Source organism: Thermobia domestica, chromosome 14 (assembly GCF_964235325.1).
Source record: "Thermobia domestica chromosome 14, izTheDome1.hap1.1, whole genome shotgun sequence".
NCBI lineage: Eukaryota > Metazoa > Arthropoda > Insecta > Zygentoma > Lepismatidae > Thermobia > Thermobia domestica.
Window position 1 is genome coordinate 56626603 of NC_137467.1, and position 17080 is coordinate 56643682.

The 17080-nt window shown below is 36.5% G+C and overlaps 1 protein-coding gene across 4 annotated transcripts in view; it reads left to right on the forward strand.

The window, feature by feature from the left end:
• POSH (SH3 domain containing ring finger posh) overlaps positions 1 to 17080 on the forward strand; it is a 248230-nt gene that overhangs the window by 187336 nt on the left and 43814 nt on the right. For all 4 annotated transcript variants that reach the window (XM_081737938.1, XM_081737939.1, XM_081737940.1 and 1 more), the window contains exons 8-10: positions 870 to 942; positions 7254 to 7390; positions 8731 to 8898. In XM_081737938.1, the coding sequence (XP_081594064.1) occupies positions 870 to 942; positions 7254 to 7390; positions 8731 to 8898 (378 nt within the window). The remainder of the gene's footprint in view (positions 1 to 869; positions 943 to 7253; positions 7391 to 8730; positions 8899 to 17080) is intronic.

Below are 17080 nucleotides of genomic sequence, written 5' to 3' on the forward strand. Positions count from 1 at the left end.
TCAGATCAATACATCTATATCTTCTGGCTGCCATAGTGCCCACTGACCGTTCTCATCTATTTTTATCTAGTAGATCACAATCTAGATTTGTGATTTTTATTTATTTATTTATTTATTTATTTTTATTTTTTTTTATATATATATTTAAGATTACTCTTATACTCTGAGGAAGGGTTTCATGTTGGTTCGAAATATATAGATTTTAACGAAATATGGAATTATAAGTCTGTTTTTCACTTATTTTAATGTAGATTATTGTCGTAGTTTTTTCATTATATCTGGGGCTGAGAAGTAAAGTACTATAGGTCATTAATTTCACAAGAGAAGCGAAAAAGTTTCAAGACAATATTATGTTGAATTGCGTTGATTGTTCATTGACGGAAATATTTTTCACTTCCTGCGTTCCAGTTGTCCACATCTCAAAACTTATTGTCCCTCGTACTAATGCTATATATAAAAACTCAGTTTCGGCCAAAAAGTGACTTGGCATAGTTTACCTCTCAGCCCCATATATGTGGTTATTTATTTTACTTAGCAAGTAAATATTATTCCGTAACAAAGGCTCCATAACCCTTTCCCGCACTTATGAGACCAAAGACGTGTCTTAGTACAAAATTGTGAAGCGTAGTAAATTCGAATAAACATTGGGGCTTTTGTAAGTTGAAATGAGAATTGTACTATTTTATTTTTAAATGTCCGTACATTTGAAAACTCTCGAATTAATTTATCCTGTCTATTCAAATGGTAGATAATATACATTTTTCATAAGATAGGAAGTATGACATCGCATTCTCTTCCAGAATAATTATATTGTTCTTGTTTTGTTTTATATTTAGTTTAATATTGATTATTTTCTTTCTTTAATACAGGCATTCAGCAGAAATAATTAGCCCAGCCGAAAACTCTGAATCAGCAAATGCAGATCAGTCTTCAGATTCTCAGGTATGTATAATCAGAACATTGAACTAAAAAGGAAACTAACTCGGTAGTATATATAATCTGTTAAAACTGTTATTTTGCTGAAAGTTGACAGTTTGTCAGTTACGTATGTCTCTTAGAATATTCGCGTCGTAGTTTTTACTGCGTGATACTTCTAATTTAATTGAAGGTAGCGATATCACCTGATTAATTTTTCATCCTAAATTTACGAGGATTGGAATGAAAAGCTAGTGGCTTCGCTGTTGGAGGATGAGGGAAGCGCTGTACTAAGTAAAGATGTTATTGAACATACTTACGGAATATCTTAATAATCTCATTTGTAGTTCTACAGGGTGTCTATCAGTCACGAAAGTCCCGAAATCAGAAAACGGTCATAAAAATGAAGAAAAAGTCACGAAATTTAGCTTTTGGGTCATGATTTTTTAAAATTTATACAAATATAAGTACAGACTGGAAAGTTTAGTTCTATAAAATTTCAAAATTCACCACCAACAATATCTATGGTCGGCTTCAGACGCTTTCAAATCACAAGCAACGTACGCTTCTATCACATACATGAAAATTCGGCCCAATTCGCACCCAGATTCGTTCTTGAGAATGTTACGAAATTTTATGGTTTGGTAAAGAAAAGGTCACGAAAAAGTCACCCAATTTCATTTTGGAATTTTAGTAGATAACCTGTTCTAGTAGACAACCGTCTATCATCCATTATCATATTGTAAATTTAGACAAAAACAATCTTTCTGTCTTACGTTTCACGATTATGCCCTGTAGGCTAAAGGAAGTAAATGATTATGAAATGAATTGATGGAATGAGAATTGGGAGGAAACGGGAGAATATCGAGAAAATCCGAACGTGTTGTTCAGACACACCACACATGACAAGGACCAGGGGACACTTCACACCAGAGGTGAGCGCTCTACACAGTTATTGGGCCATAAAATTTCCTTCACAGGGTGTCTATCGGTCACGAAAGTCACGAAAAAGTCACGAAATTTAGCTTTTGGGTCACGATTTTTTTTAAAACTACAAATGTAAGTACAGATTGGAAAATTTTGTTCTATAAAACGTCAAAATTCATCTTCAAAAATGTCTATGGCCGGTTTTAGAAGCTACCAAATCACAAGCAAAGTACGTTTCTATCGCATAAATGAAATTTCGGGCTAATTCGCACCCAAATTCGCTCTTGAAAATGTTTAGGAAATTTAATGATTTGGTAAAGAAAAGGTCACGAAATTTCATTTTGGAATTTTAGTAGACACTCTGCTTCAGTTTCATCACTTGTTGTAATGAGTAGGAATCGTTTTCGAGCATGTTGTTCCTCGTTTTAACTCTACTGTCCACTTCCTAACCATGGCATATAATGAAACATTGTGTCCCTAGTGCAGTCACCTTGTTCTCATTAATCTCATTAGGTGTCATTCATTATTTTCATATTCAGATAACAGTTTTTTCTCTGTCTCTCTCTCTGAATCAGCCTACTATAGCTTCAGTTGATAGTAAGGTAAAAGATTGTTCAGGTCACACCGATCTTTGTGGTACAAACATCAAAACAGATTGTGTTGCACTCGTTCATTGCTCTTCTTCCTCCCTTTTTGGACTCAACAATGGGAGTACTTCTCCGTACAGACTAAAAGCATATCATCCAATCCTGATGTGGTACAAATAAGATAGAGTTTCTCTCTCCGTCTCTCTCTCTTTTTTCTTTCTTTATTTCCCTAATAAACAGTAGTTAGTTGTCCACGATTTTACTTTATATCTTGCAATTTACTAAATATCGTTGTTTCCATTTGCTCAGATCGGTACCTAAAAGTTAGAACCGAAATGGGCTCTCATTGCAAATTCCCTTTATTTATTGATTATCGATTTTTTTTTTTTGAAACAAAGAAAAAAAGAAGGAAGGGGAAATAAGGGAAGGATTGGGGAAGGAAGAGGATGGTCGAAACCACAGCACAATCGCAACACAACATTCAAAAAACAAAATAAACTATGAAACAAAAGCAAAATGAACTATTGCTAATCTAGTGGTAATGCTGTCTAATTGTTAAAGTTAATTATTTATAAAAATTTCCCCACTCGAGGTATCCTATTTCTTTATCCTGAACCTAATTGATCTAATCTGATAGTCTTTTTGAGCTTGATTGGAGTCTTTGTCACAGTGAGTTTTCATTTGTCTGTCTGTCGTCTTACCTAGTAGCGTCTTACCTAGTAATTTATTTGGTTAGGTAGGGTTAAATTTTCCAACACCTAATTTTTATTATAGGCGCAATTACAGTGAATTTTAAGGTGCAAAAATGTACGACTTGGTCAGGATCGAATTCGGATCTCCTGCTCACCATTCCTGTACAATAACCATTACGGGGATTAGTCCCCTTTCAGACTACCACAGATCTTTACTCTTGAAATAGGATTTAGGATTGAGATTGCGCTTTCGATATCTATGATCATGTTAGTCCGTCACATATATAAGGGATGACGTCCCTCGGCGAGCACACTATCCGGGAAAAGAGAAGGAAGAAACGATTAGGGAAGGAAGGGAGCGGCCTGGGATCTATACCTGGTGTGAATAAGGAAAACCTCAATCAGGGTGACTAATCTGAAAAAGCGTTCTATACACTTTTTCAACCGAGTGCCCCACCGGGAATCGAGCCCGGGACTTCTCTCTTTGAAATACTACGCAACAAATTCACAACAATGATGTAGAAAAACGGTAATATTGGTAAATGAAATTACGGGCAGAAAGTGTTCTTAAAATAATTACGTTTCCCAGAAGAAAACAAAGATAAGTTTTTTGCTATGTTTCGTCTGTAATTACATATTTGTAGTAGAATATTCAATGGTTAGTGTCTTCATGTAATATTTGAAATCTTGCTTTATTTAAAAGTAGAGTAATTAGGTAGGATATAATCAGGTTGTAAGTAGATGTATGGAGAATGTATAGAGAAACGAAGAGTGTGATATTAAAATTATATAGTCATTGTAGAGATTAGAGTTTAAAACTATTGTGTAGTGGTAAGATTATCAAGTAGTAATTACAGAGTGGATGAGAATGGAAGAATAAGTAGTGAATTCTGAAAACGTTGTCATACATAACTACTTCTTTCCAATTGGGATTCTACGAACTTCAAAGACTTTATTTAAAAAACTGTAACAATATATTTACAGTGGAGAGATACTATACTATATACGACAACTGCATAGTATATTACTCACCAGTGATGCACAAAACTTTATAATTCTTGTTTCTTTTACAGACATACCTAAATTTTCATGACCATATCTTCTTCACATTATAAATGTAGTTGCTAGGTGATTCTTTCTTATTTGCAACAATTCCGGTTTAGCATCCAAAATCAACAATACTGATATATGTAATGAATTATGTATATATTTTTTAATCATTCAAAACATATAATATTGCCTTTACTATAATATTACAGGTTATTATTTGTCTTGAGTTTATAGGTCTGAAAATGTTGCAGACTAAACGATTTATGACAATAAAATATATAAAACACTAATTATTATTTTATTAGGTTGCTAAATATTTCTAACAAAAAATAAGCATTTTCCACAATTGTGTTCTTTCTATTAATACAAAAGCGATTCTTGGTTATATATTAGAATTGGATCCAGTTGGATTCTAATTATGATGTACACATATTTGGCGGCTACGTCATAATTTTACTCTTCTTCTTGGCCTCCGCCATTTCTCATGTTATATGATTGGTATCATAACTTATAGCTACTGTTACTTAGAAAACTCCTGCCCCAGTTTCATCTCTCTGAATCGGAACTTTCCTTTTAATTTTACAAATTATCATCGTTAATTGACGAGAATTTTCTCCCGAGTATTGATAGTTTATAAATTGCCTTCAAACGGAAGAGACAATGGATATACATAGAAAAATCTAAGTATTGTTGTAAATAGTTATATGCTAATGTGAAGAAAAGTACAGTACAGGCCTCCTTTCTTTGTAATTGTGAGGCATTTCACTGAAAAACCAGTATGGGTGGCTTTACTATATTTCTCCGAAGATAGAACAGATATCTTCGTGTTAACTATTAATGAGAATAGCGGAATTTTTTATATTTATTTTGTAATTTTTCACAGCTTTTTTCTTCATCTTATTTACTCTGTTAACACTTCCCCGTTCATTTTATTTGTTTATTTATTTTAGTTAGTCATTTGGAAATTGTCAATATACTATCCTCCAAAAAATAATTTTGGGAGGAGGAATAAATAAATAAATAAATAATAATAATAATAAGAAGAATAAGAAGAAGAAGAAGAAGATGATGATGAAAAGGAGAACAACAACAACAATAAGAAGAAGAAAAGAAAGAAAATAAAGCGATTAATTACATTAGTCAACAAAATTCACCATTGATTTTTTTCATGAAATGAAGTGTTCTTTATAGTTTTTGAGCTTCTAAAAACGAATCAGAACTTGGTTTTTGTCGTGCTGCCTTCAGTTTAAAAATAACTTAATTAACCTTGGAAAATCACGTTTTCTTCTAAAAAGAAAATTTTCGACCTAAATTGACCTAGATTAATGGGATATCCGGGAAAATTCGAGAGATTCCCCTGAAAAATATGTTCTATACGCAATCTGGGCGCGCCTGGCGTGGTCCCACCATGAGCTACTTACACAAAATGTATCCAAATTATTATTATTATTATTATATTTATTTTTCAAAATATATTGCGACATTTTAAATATAATAAGTGTACTTAATAAGGTCCTGGTCTGCCCTAATTACTATATGTTCAGGTTTGTGCGTCAATGTCTTTAGAATAATAGAAAGTTTCGAATGGTACATCATGCATGTGTAATAATCTATAAATTAGGAAGAAATCCGGGAAAATTTCCGAAATTTTCCTTTGAAAAGATATATTTTAATTTGGGTAACTCTATCGAGGTACGTGTCAGATGCCTGTAGGAGAGATATTTGCAAATTCCTCCGCAAATCTCTTTTGCTTCTATCATAATTGAGAAAAATAAAATATTGTCGTTGATTCACTATACCTTCGTAACTATTAATTGTCTTTCAATGTAAGTTGGCAAACATATAACATAGGACAAGTAGAATTTTTCGGAATATCTCTTGTCCAAGTGCGTGACACTGGGGATTCGATAGGGGTCCCGAAAGAAAATATTTTTCTGGGAGAAATTGCTCGAATTTTTCCGGATTTCCCCAAAATTATGGATCGTGAGGTATCATTGTATGGTATTCGAAAGCACGAATTATTGCTAAGATAATTATGTACAAACTATGAATCTTAAGTTAATTAGGGTGCAAGTCTAAAATTTCCTTTTAAAGGGATTTTTTAAACGGTTAATACTATTACTAGCATTATTTTTAAATTGTAGAGTACAGGACAGAAAACTAAATTCAGATTCGGTTTTAGGAGCTTGAAAATTATAAGGAAGACCTAGTTTCACCAAAAATAAATAAATAAATAAATAAAAATAGTTAGTTTGAAATTCTTGTATTTTATTTTTCGAAATCTCTTGTCTAAGGGAATTTAACTCATTTTTATTGGCCAATAGTATTTGTTTCACAAACAAAAATATAAAATTTCTATACTTAGATGAAAATGAATTATTAATTTACTATTATAGTAATTTATAAAGGTTGGGAAACCGGACATGGACATTTTTTATATTTCACTTGCATGAATGTTTGAAATGTCAGAGTCATTAGTGGCTCAATAATAGAGCCACAAGTCACAAGTTCGATTCCTAGTCCTGCAAATTTGATGTAGGGAATATTTTTTTTTGTAGTTCGTTATAGGCATTCTTATTTCCGTCAGGTTATTACGTCATCATCTTTATCCTACTGTTCTACTGGGTACACTGTGGGACATCCAACTAAAGTTTTTTGTTTTCTTTCTTTCATCATCATTATTTATAAGCCATTTTGAAGCCTGCATTTATGCTCATGTTTTTTTCTGGTGGTAGTTTCTATTCTTTTTAATTTCTTGAATAACTTTCTCAGAAATTTTACATTCTATATGAAGAGTGCTAAACATTTGAAAAGTTAAGATATGAAAATAAATTTTAAGATAACTTCTGTCAATTAGAGTTTTTACTCCCGTATATTTCACTTTCTTTATTCTGGAAGCATCCTCAGAGGATTATTTTCAGTGTAACCTATAATTGCGTAAACAACATTAAAACTTTAACATATTAAGTTAAAACATGTTTCAAATTAGCAATGAACAGTCCTAGTTTCTACTGTTCATTACCTGATACGAAGTACATGCTTAAAAAATTACTGAAATTACAACTTTTGTCCTCTTCTGTAGGTTGCAGGATCTGAAGATACTGTTCAAAGACAAGGAAATCGCCATAAACGTTCCGGAAGCGACATGACCCCAGGGCCTCCGCCTCCACCACAGAGTTCACATCAGGGACAAAGCTCAACACCTCAAGTTCCTGCTGTGTAAGTATTAGTTACTGTTTTTCTTTATGAAAAGATGCAGTTAACAAGCTGCAAGTGGTTCAGTAATTTTCCCCTCAAGGTTCAGTTTCCAGGGGAAAAAAATGTGTACACACATCGTATATGTTGTTTCGTCAATAAGTTCTGGACGAATTTTCCCAACTCTTTCAGTACTGTACAGAATGAGTTACAATTATTCGATTTGCCCAAAAGATACTGAAGAAAGCAGAAAGCACGGTAATTTCTAATTTCTACGATGTGATCCATATTTGCTAACTGTAAATAAAAAATTCTCGTACCTTAAAACATATAAAAAGACAAAAATTAGCATAGTTTCGAACCACCGTCACCTGTTCCTCTGCGCATCTGAAGAAATCTCGCTGCTACATAAAAGACGTGACGTATATCCGTCCTATAGATTAAAAATGATGGAATGGGTTTAAAGTTCACAGTAAAATTTTCTTCTCCGATTTTATGTGTAATGAAGAGTCCTTTGTATGCATTTCTGTGTAACATCACAAACAACAGACACTCAGTAGACGGTCTTGAACTGCAAGTCACTCGGGGAAACTAATGATACTGTGATTACTTGTAACATCTAAACACATGCGCCAAGGAAGAGATGAAGAGTACCTCGATTTTTTCTTTCGTGATATTGATATATTTGAATACGTAGATATACCGAAGATACCGAAATACCAAACTAGGCCGAGAGTTGGGGGCCGCAGTGGCTCAGTGGTAGAGCATTCACTTCTGGTGCTTGGGGTCCCGGGTTCGATTCCAGCCCCCGCCAAGTGAACTTTGTTGTGGACAAACACCGTGTGCGTGGGTTTTCTCGGGTTCTCTCGTTTCCTCCCACTTTCTTCATTCCACCATTTCATTCATTACTCCTCATCACCGTCTCCTTTAGCCTAACCGGCATAATTGTGGGACGTAAAACTCAAAGATTTCATTTTATTTAGGCCGAGAGTTGTAAACAGGAAAAGGTATTATTTACAAGAAAATAAATGTAATTTCGGTCTACCGTATAACAGACTAAAAATTATCATCATTGTACAAGTTTGAGTAATGACACAATCCGTAAAGAACAACTTGATCGGTTTCTCAAATATTATTGTCGTGGAAATTTTAAATATATCTCGGTATTTGATTTTGGTTACATCAATATTTCTTAGTGTTTAAGGCATACCAAAGTCAGTATGTAAATCTCAATATCAACACCCTTAGAATATCGGTGTTCAGAAAAATCACTTGATTCTTCTACTGCTCACATAATATAGTTCTGTTTCTCATTAATGATGTGTACGTATGTTACTTAATAATTTATTTAATTTTTCTTACAGGTACATAGCCATGTACCCATATAAGCCTCAGAAAGCTGATGAATTGGAGTTGAAGAAAGGTGATCAGTATACTGTTACTGAGAAATGTCAAGATGGATGGTTCAAAGGGACTTCGCACCGAACTCAGAAATCGGGAGTCTTTCCGGGAAATTATGTGATACTAGCTAAGTAAGTATAGTTAAATATACAATATAATGTGTCTGAGGAATTCTATGTTACATAGCCGAACCTGTAACACAGATATATACTCTTTATATCTATCTATATAATATCTATATATCTTAATCTATCTATCTATCTATATAATTATCGATATTAATGTCGAATTCGTAGTTTTCGGGGTCGCTGAGATGAATAGTGACACTTTCAATACCGTTTAAATCCGAATTCAACCCCATAACTTGGGGAAAGGGGGGAGATATATAAAAATGATAGGAAATTGCCGATATTAGTGTCGAATCCATCCATAGTTTTCGAGGTCCCTGAGATAAACAGTGTGACACTTCCGATGCCGTTTAAATTCAAATTCAGTCCCCATTAATATTCCTGGGGGAAGGGGGATGGTGGCATGTAAAAATAATTGAAAATGACCGATATTAGTGGCGAATTCGTAGTTTTGGGGGTCCCTAAGTTGATTGGTGACAGTTTTGGCGCCCTTTGTATCCAAAATGAAACATATTCTCTCTGTGCGAAGAATGGGCGTTCTGCTGGAATGTCATAAATGTAAGAATAAACCTAGACAAAGAACTTACAAGACAACTGTAGGAAACATTTTAGTTTTATATTTTTTAATAGCAGACAGCGTAGTGCGTAGAAACTTGGGAATCTCCAGCAAGTAACTCTCCAATAGCGGTAAAACCCTAATAGTGATGAGAAACAAAAATAGTGTCACTAAAAGATGGGGAAATTGACTATGTAACCAGAGGTGTTCAATCTTAAGGGCAACCCTCATGTATTCTCACTCAACACGTGAGTGGAGGTGTTAGCGAGAACAATATAGACTTTTAAGGAGAAGAGTGAAGGCTCATCAACTGCTGAAGGATGATTTGTTTAAATTTAGCGTCCGTTTTTGGCATCGAGGCTGTGTGCGCATTCTTCACATACGACAGTCATGTGAAGAGTTCGTGCATATTTAAGAGTTTTCCCGTTTCATCCTACTTCGTTCTATTAATTCATCTATCTTCATTCAATTGCATTTAACGTCGGCTTTCTTCAACCTAAAAACCATAACCATTGGACGTTAATGCCAGGTGCAAGATTTCATTTCATGGTGTCACGAAGAGATGTATACCAATATGAACGTAAAGTATTGTGAATCATCATGATCTACATTTTTAAACTGATCATCCTCGCAGTTGGCAATGTACAGAGAATTCCTGAGCTCCCTGAATAATGGTACTATTTCAATCATGGTTGACGAGAGACTTATAATCTTAACCGACTGATGAAAATCTTGTGATCCCAGTGCCTCCATTGCTATGTGATAACATAATTCAGTTTTAAGGGAGAGTAGCAATTGTCTCCGTACCATGAATTTAAGTGCAGGATATGTCAGAATTAAAGTTTGATCATCCGTCACAAAGTCGGTTTGCTTACATAAGGGGAGATCTCTCTTTAAAATTGAATTATTTTGTCACAAAATGCTGATAGTCCTGAACACATCCCATTCTAGTGTATTGCGCAGAGATTCTTCAAAACTCTGGAGTCGCGGTCCCTCAGTGGTAGAGCGTTCACTTCTGATGCACGAGGTCCGTGGGTCGATCCTAGCTCGCGCCACGTAAATTTTGTGGTGGACAAACACCGTGTGCGTGGGTTTACTCGGGGTTCTCCCGTTTCCTCCCACTTTCTTCATTTCATTCATTTGTCATCATCACGGTCTCCTTTAGCCTATCCGGCATAACAGTAGAACATAAAACTCAAAGATTTTTTTTTTTTCAAAGCTCTGTCGCAGGCTGACTTTAGGTATCATAATATCATAATCCTACCACACTCTGCGGAATTGTGACTAGTTTCGTCAAAACTCATTACAGTCTCTTCATCAACATCTTCAAAGCCCGTTAGAATGTGACTCCAATTTTTCAGTTTAACCTCAATCTATTATATTGTGCCCATCTTCGAAACTGAAATTTGGATGTGGGTCACACAACTGATTCTGTTAACCATAGTATCATCCCACTCAATTCCATTGCGTAGAGTTTTGAAGGTTATCGTTTGATCATTTATCAAAAACTGACGTCTCTAGTCATAAAGCGAGCGCACTCAACAATATTGCATTGAGTTTTTTCAAAATTGAAATTTGATGATTTGTCATAAATAAGATCGACATCTCGTTCTCCAGGTAATTGAAGTTTGATGATTTTTCATAAAGAAGACCGACATCTCGTTCTTCAGATAAGTTTTGTTTCTGAATCGTCTGTGAAGTTTAGCCACCCTTTTCAGCACCGAGGATATAAGAGACGTAAATCTAGAGTTAAAGAGGAATCTGAACCACCGTGGTGCGTTTAGTGCTATCTCACCAGCATGAGACGACATTACCACTCCACATTACTGTAATAACCAGAACTTCGAGATTAAAATTTGATCACTTATGAGAGAGGAGGTTGCCGAATGCCTGCACGTTTGATAGTTGAAAGCGTTGTGTTTCATATATACTTTCACTAGATGGCAGCATTGTTGTATCGGTAGGTTGGGAGTAATCCGCTTGTTTTAAACACTGCTTCCATTTCGCCTCACAACTTTCTGTGTATATACATACGATGGAGGTTACACGAGAAGAACAGCATGGAGCAATAAAGTTTTGTTTTCGCTTGAATCATACAGCTTCTGAAACATACGAAAAGCTCAAGCAAGCTTACGGTGAAAGTGCATTACCTCGAGCAACAACGTTTCGGTGGTTCAAATAATTCAAAGAAGGATGAGTTTCATGCGTTAAGCAAGGTGGACCTGGTGTTTCGGCCTTTGCTGTGACAGAAAGAAACATCAATACTGCTGCTGTGATTTTCCGTGAAGATCGAAGGATAACATTATGTAAACTAAGTGAAGTGCTGGGAATTTCATATGCTAGTGTTTTTTCAATAATGCACGATCACCTCCATATGTCCCATGTTTGTGCCCGTTGGGTACCACGACTGTGGACTCCGGAACAAGCTTGCTTTAGCTTTTCGTAACTGTATGGTTCAAGTCAAAACAAAACTTTATTGCTCCATACTGTTCTTCTCGTGTAACCTCCATTGTATGCATATACACAGCACGTTGTGAGGCGTAATGGAAGCAGTGACTAAAACATAACGGATTACTCCCAGCTTACCGATATGACAATGCTGTCACCTAGTGAGAGTATACATGAAACATAACTCTTTCAACTATCAAACAGGTATTCAGCAACAAAGGAAACTGCAGTACAATAATTAGTCTGTTGATCAGCCCTCGTAAATCGTACGCAAAATGATTAGCAGTGAATCATACAGCAGTGAAGCAGTACGCAAAATGAATAGATCTACATTGAAAATGAAATGAAATCTTTGAGTTTTACGTCGCACGATTATGCCGGTTACGCTAAAGGAGACGGTGATGATGAGAGATGAATGAAATGGTGGAATGAAGAAAGTGGAAGCGGGAGAACCCTAGGAAAACCCACGAGTACGGTGTTTGTCCAGCACGAAGTCCACACGGTGCGAATTGGAATCGAATCAGGGACCCCAAGCATCGGAGGTGAACGCTCTACCACTGAGCCACCGCGCCCCCTAGATCTACATTGAGTCCAACGATGACTTCTAGTTGGTAGTTTACGTAGATTTTATACCGTAGCATTAGGAAGGTTAATGAAATACAGTTTTCATGCAACAAATGAATGAATGAATGAATTATTAACCACCGCTTATAGTATCATAGAATTATACCTACGAATGTTTAAAAAAAATCACAAGTCGTGGGTATGAAATGTTCGCAGGGGTATCTAATGAAGGTTGAAAACCTCCATCAAAAACACTTGTGGGTATGCCAAGAAAACGACGAGAAGACAATATAAAACCAGATGTTAACTAAAGTGAACAGGGCTCCTAACAGGTTTGAAAGTGTTATAGACTGGCCCGTATTCAGAACACTAAGATGGGGAAGGGATTTTTTTTTGGGGGGGGGGGGACAGCTAATTTGAGATTATCTTACATTCATACAAGCAACTTGCTAACTGTAGACGTTACCATATTATTCCACAAGGTATTGATATACTTCATTATCAGTTATATCTAGGCAATCAAAAACACACAGACTAGTTGCATAGTAATAACCAGTAATTATGCAAAACTATGGAACCTGCAGCAATCATGTCAAAGGAACGACAAGTACACTGCATTTTCCGAGTGGTTACGGAAAACAGACTTGGTGAAAGGTTATTTAAACAGTTTTAAAATAGAAGGAATCAGTTTCAACTGAGACATACAATTTATTATAACAAATAACTTCAAAGAATAACATATAAATATAACAATGAGAAAACCGATTCCTGGTGAAATTGCTCCGCAATCACGGTTTAATGTCGTTCGAAGTAATTTAACTTTCTTTGACCAATTCATTCAAAGTCCATTAATTTCTATTCAATTTATAGGTTATTATGTTCAATGTAATTCCAAATATTTTACCAAATCTAATGTTATTAATTACATGCACTATAGATCTAATAGGAGTCGGGGCCATTCCCAAGTGGTTGACCAATACTCACCTTAAAGTTGACCAAAAATATGGAAGAATAAAAAAAAAAAAAAGAGATTTAAATTTAGAATTTGTGAATATTAATCACTCACTCACAATGCTCCCGGTTCCTTATACAAACCACTGATACACTTCGTTTAACTTCTCATAATCACGACACTATTTCGAAACAATTTCACTAACACAAAATTTTACATGTTGACTTCGTGTATTACCTTTGCTTACTACATGGTTCGATAGTAGGTGGCAACACATTAACTATTCGCAATGTTCACCAATGTTTCCATCTCTGATAGCAATCACAATCTCTCATTACTTTTTTTTTTTATTATTATTATTTATGCTTCAAACCGGAATATACAGAAAATATCTTGAATGTGACGGTTTAAGTATGCTGAATTGAAATGAACTGGGAAAAATAATAAACGTTTTACGTAAACAGTTCCGTATTTATTCACTTAATGTTATTCGAATAAACATACTCATAGACAAACTAAATAACACTTTTATATATATATATATACAAGGTCTGTATGATAAGTAATGAGACTCGCCGCGCCGCGGCGCGCGTGTCGCTGGAGCGGGTTTGTCGGTGATGGAGGATGTAGGGGGGGGTCCGAGCAAAGCAACGCACCGCGCGTCAGTTGGCTCCGAGCCTTAGTGGAGCGCGGACAAGCCTTGGACAAAGCCCTTGTGAACATTCTTGTCACGGCGGAAAATCAACAAACATGGAGGGTTCCATCGAACAGCGTTATGCGATCAAATTTTGCGTTCGCCTGGGGAAAACGGCTACTCAGACGCTTTCTCTCATCACGGAGGCCTACAAAGAGGAAGCCCTATCCAAAGCCCAGGTGTTTCGTTGGCACAGTGCGTTCCGGAACGGCCGGGAAAGCGTTGAGGATCTGGAGAGGGCTGGACGCCCGACAACAGTGACTACGGACGAAACTGTGGCAAAAGTGAGGGATCTCCTGAACTCAGACCGTCGATTATCGTTGAGATTGATTGCTGATGAACTCGATATGAACCACACAACAGTGCACAAGATTGTGACGGAACAATTGGGAATGAGAAAAATCTGTGCGAAACTGGTGCCGCGAGTGTTGACTGACGAACAAAAGCAACGACGTGTTGATTGTTGTCAGGAACTGTTGAACCTCATGAACAGTGACCCTAACTTTGAAGATGACGTCATAACAGGTGACGAGTCGTGGGTGTTCCAGTACGACCCTGAAACGAAACGTCAAAGCGCGGAGTGGCACACTCCTGCGTCCCCGCGCCCCAAGAAGGCCAGAATGTCGAAGTCAAAGGTGAAAACAATGTTGATTGTTTTTTTTGACAATGTGGGGGTGGTCCACAAGGAGTTTGTACCCCAAGGACAAGCCGTCAACGCCGCCTTCTACAAACAAGTCCTTGAGAGACTGCACAGGAGCGTCAAGCGGAAAAGACCGGCGATCGCTAGCCGGTGGAAGTTGCATCACGACAATGCCCCTGCCCACACCGCCTTCTTAGTGACCTCCTTTTTGACCCGGATTGGGGTGGAAGTCCTTCCACAACCACCCTACAGCCCAGATGTGAGCCCGGCCGACTTCTTCCTCTTCCCGAAGCTGAAGCCACGCTTGAAAGGAACCCGTTTTGCAGACGTCACAGCCATCCAAGCAGCCGTGACCACATTTCTAAAGGACATGCCGGCTGCTGACTTCCAGGGGGCGTTTGCAGCGTGGAAACATCGATTGCAGAAGTGCATCGACGCAAGAGGAGAGTACTTCGAAAGCTTTTAAGTCCCTGTACAGATCAGATCAATAAAACAATGTTTCCAGACCTGGTCTCATTACTTATCATACAAACCCTGTATATATATATATATATATATATATATATATATATATATATATATATATATATATATATATATATATATATATACAGTAAACCCTCGTTAACACGAATTCCAAGGGACTGAAAAATCAGGAGTTCGTGTTAAAAAAAAATTCGTGTTAACCGGGGACCCAAATTTTATTATTCGAATACATTTTCTCCATACATACGCACTACAGTATACAGACTATACATACCACTAGAGTATATTATGTATGGTATAGAAAACACTAGAGATGGTATCGAGACGAGACTGAGTGGTCTCGACTCGGTTCCAAATTCGAGACGAGACCAAGACTATTCCCCGTCTTGATACCATCCACAGAATTGTATCAAGACGAGACAGAGTTTCGGTCTCGACTCGATTTCGAAAAGCACGGCTCGGTCTCAAATTCGAGTTAAGATCGAGATCGAGACTAGTTTCGGTCTCGGTACCGTCCTCTGAAAAGTGAAAACACCACAATAAGCTTATTATCCTATCTTCGAAAATTAAAAAAAAAAAGTTTCCACGCAGAAAATCCAGGTCAAGTTATAAAATTGGTAACTCCGCTAGCAGGTTGGGTACCGCTAGTAACGGAGAGGTATTTATGACTGCTGCCACCATTTTGGAGTTACAGGGGAGAGAAGAGGTTTTGTCTCGAGCTGTCGCCAGCAGCTCGTCTGCCAAGCACCTGCATGTTCAGCGCTTGACGGAGGACGGAATCAACACCTCATAAGGGAGGAAAGATACCTGTTTCTGGTATTTACATGGCAATTTTCGTCTGTATAAATACTGTATGGCAAAAACTGATCTGGAGTGAAATCTGAAATGAGATAAATGATCTAAAAAAAAAAAAACGTTCGTGTTAAATGAAAACCTTTATTGACTCAAGGGACTAAAAATTAGTTCGTAATTTGTGCTAACCGAAATTCGTGTTAACCGATAAAACTTCCTATAAGATAACGTACAGCGATGGCAGGACCGAAATTTTGTTCGTCCTAATCGAGTGTTCGGCTTAAGCGAGTTCGTGTTAACGAGGTTATACTGTATATATAATTGTTAAATCGGTTACTGACAAAATATGCAAATACTTTCCATCAGCTACACAAGTGAAAGTTTCAGGGGCTGAAGATTGTTGGGGTAGGGGGGGATAAGCTGAATACCTTAGATACAGGTTTGGTTAGAGCAGTAGTTCTCAACCTAATTCCTATCACGACCCCCATTTTATCACATTCTCTTGCTAGCGAACCCCTTATAATTTCTGGTTTGTAATAAGCTTGTGTGGGATTTTTTTTTAATATACCTATTGCGGACATGTTGTCACGATATCCATCTATTTCTATAATAGTGGAATCCATTTCTTGTATACAGTGGATATAGTAACTTCCCTAAATGCGAATGGATTCAGGCCAAATTTAACCAGTTTATTCATATTACAAATATCGAGTCCGATCCGTCATACTGTTTCAAAATAGAGTCCGTTTGAAAATTTTTGAAATTTCATAACTCCTTAATGTTGGGTCATATGATAAAAAAATAAAGTGATTTCTAATTTTGGTTTTAAAAAGCTTGGACAGTTGTTAAAGAAGTTATTGAATATTTTTAATTTTCGAGAGGTCGCCACTTTGAATAATATTTGGTATTAGATTCTATAATTATATTTAACTCTTCCACTTATCTTCGCGAATCCCATGAAACCCTCTCGCGATCCACAGGTTGAGAAACTGGATTAGAGAATAGATTCGAGTTTTGCTCCTTTCTTTACTGTTGTACCTGCTTATTCCTAAA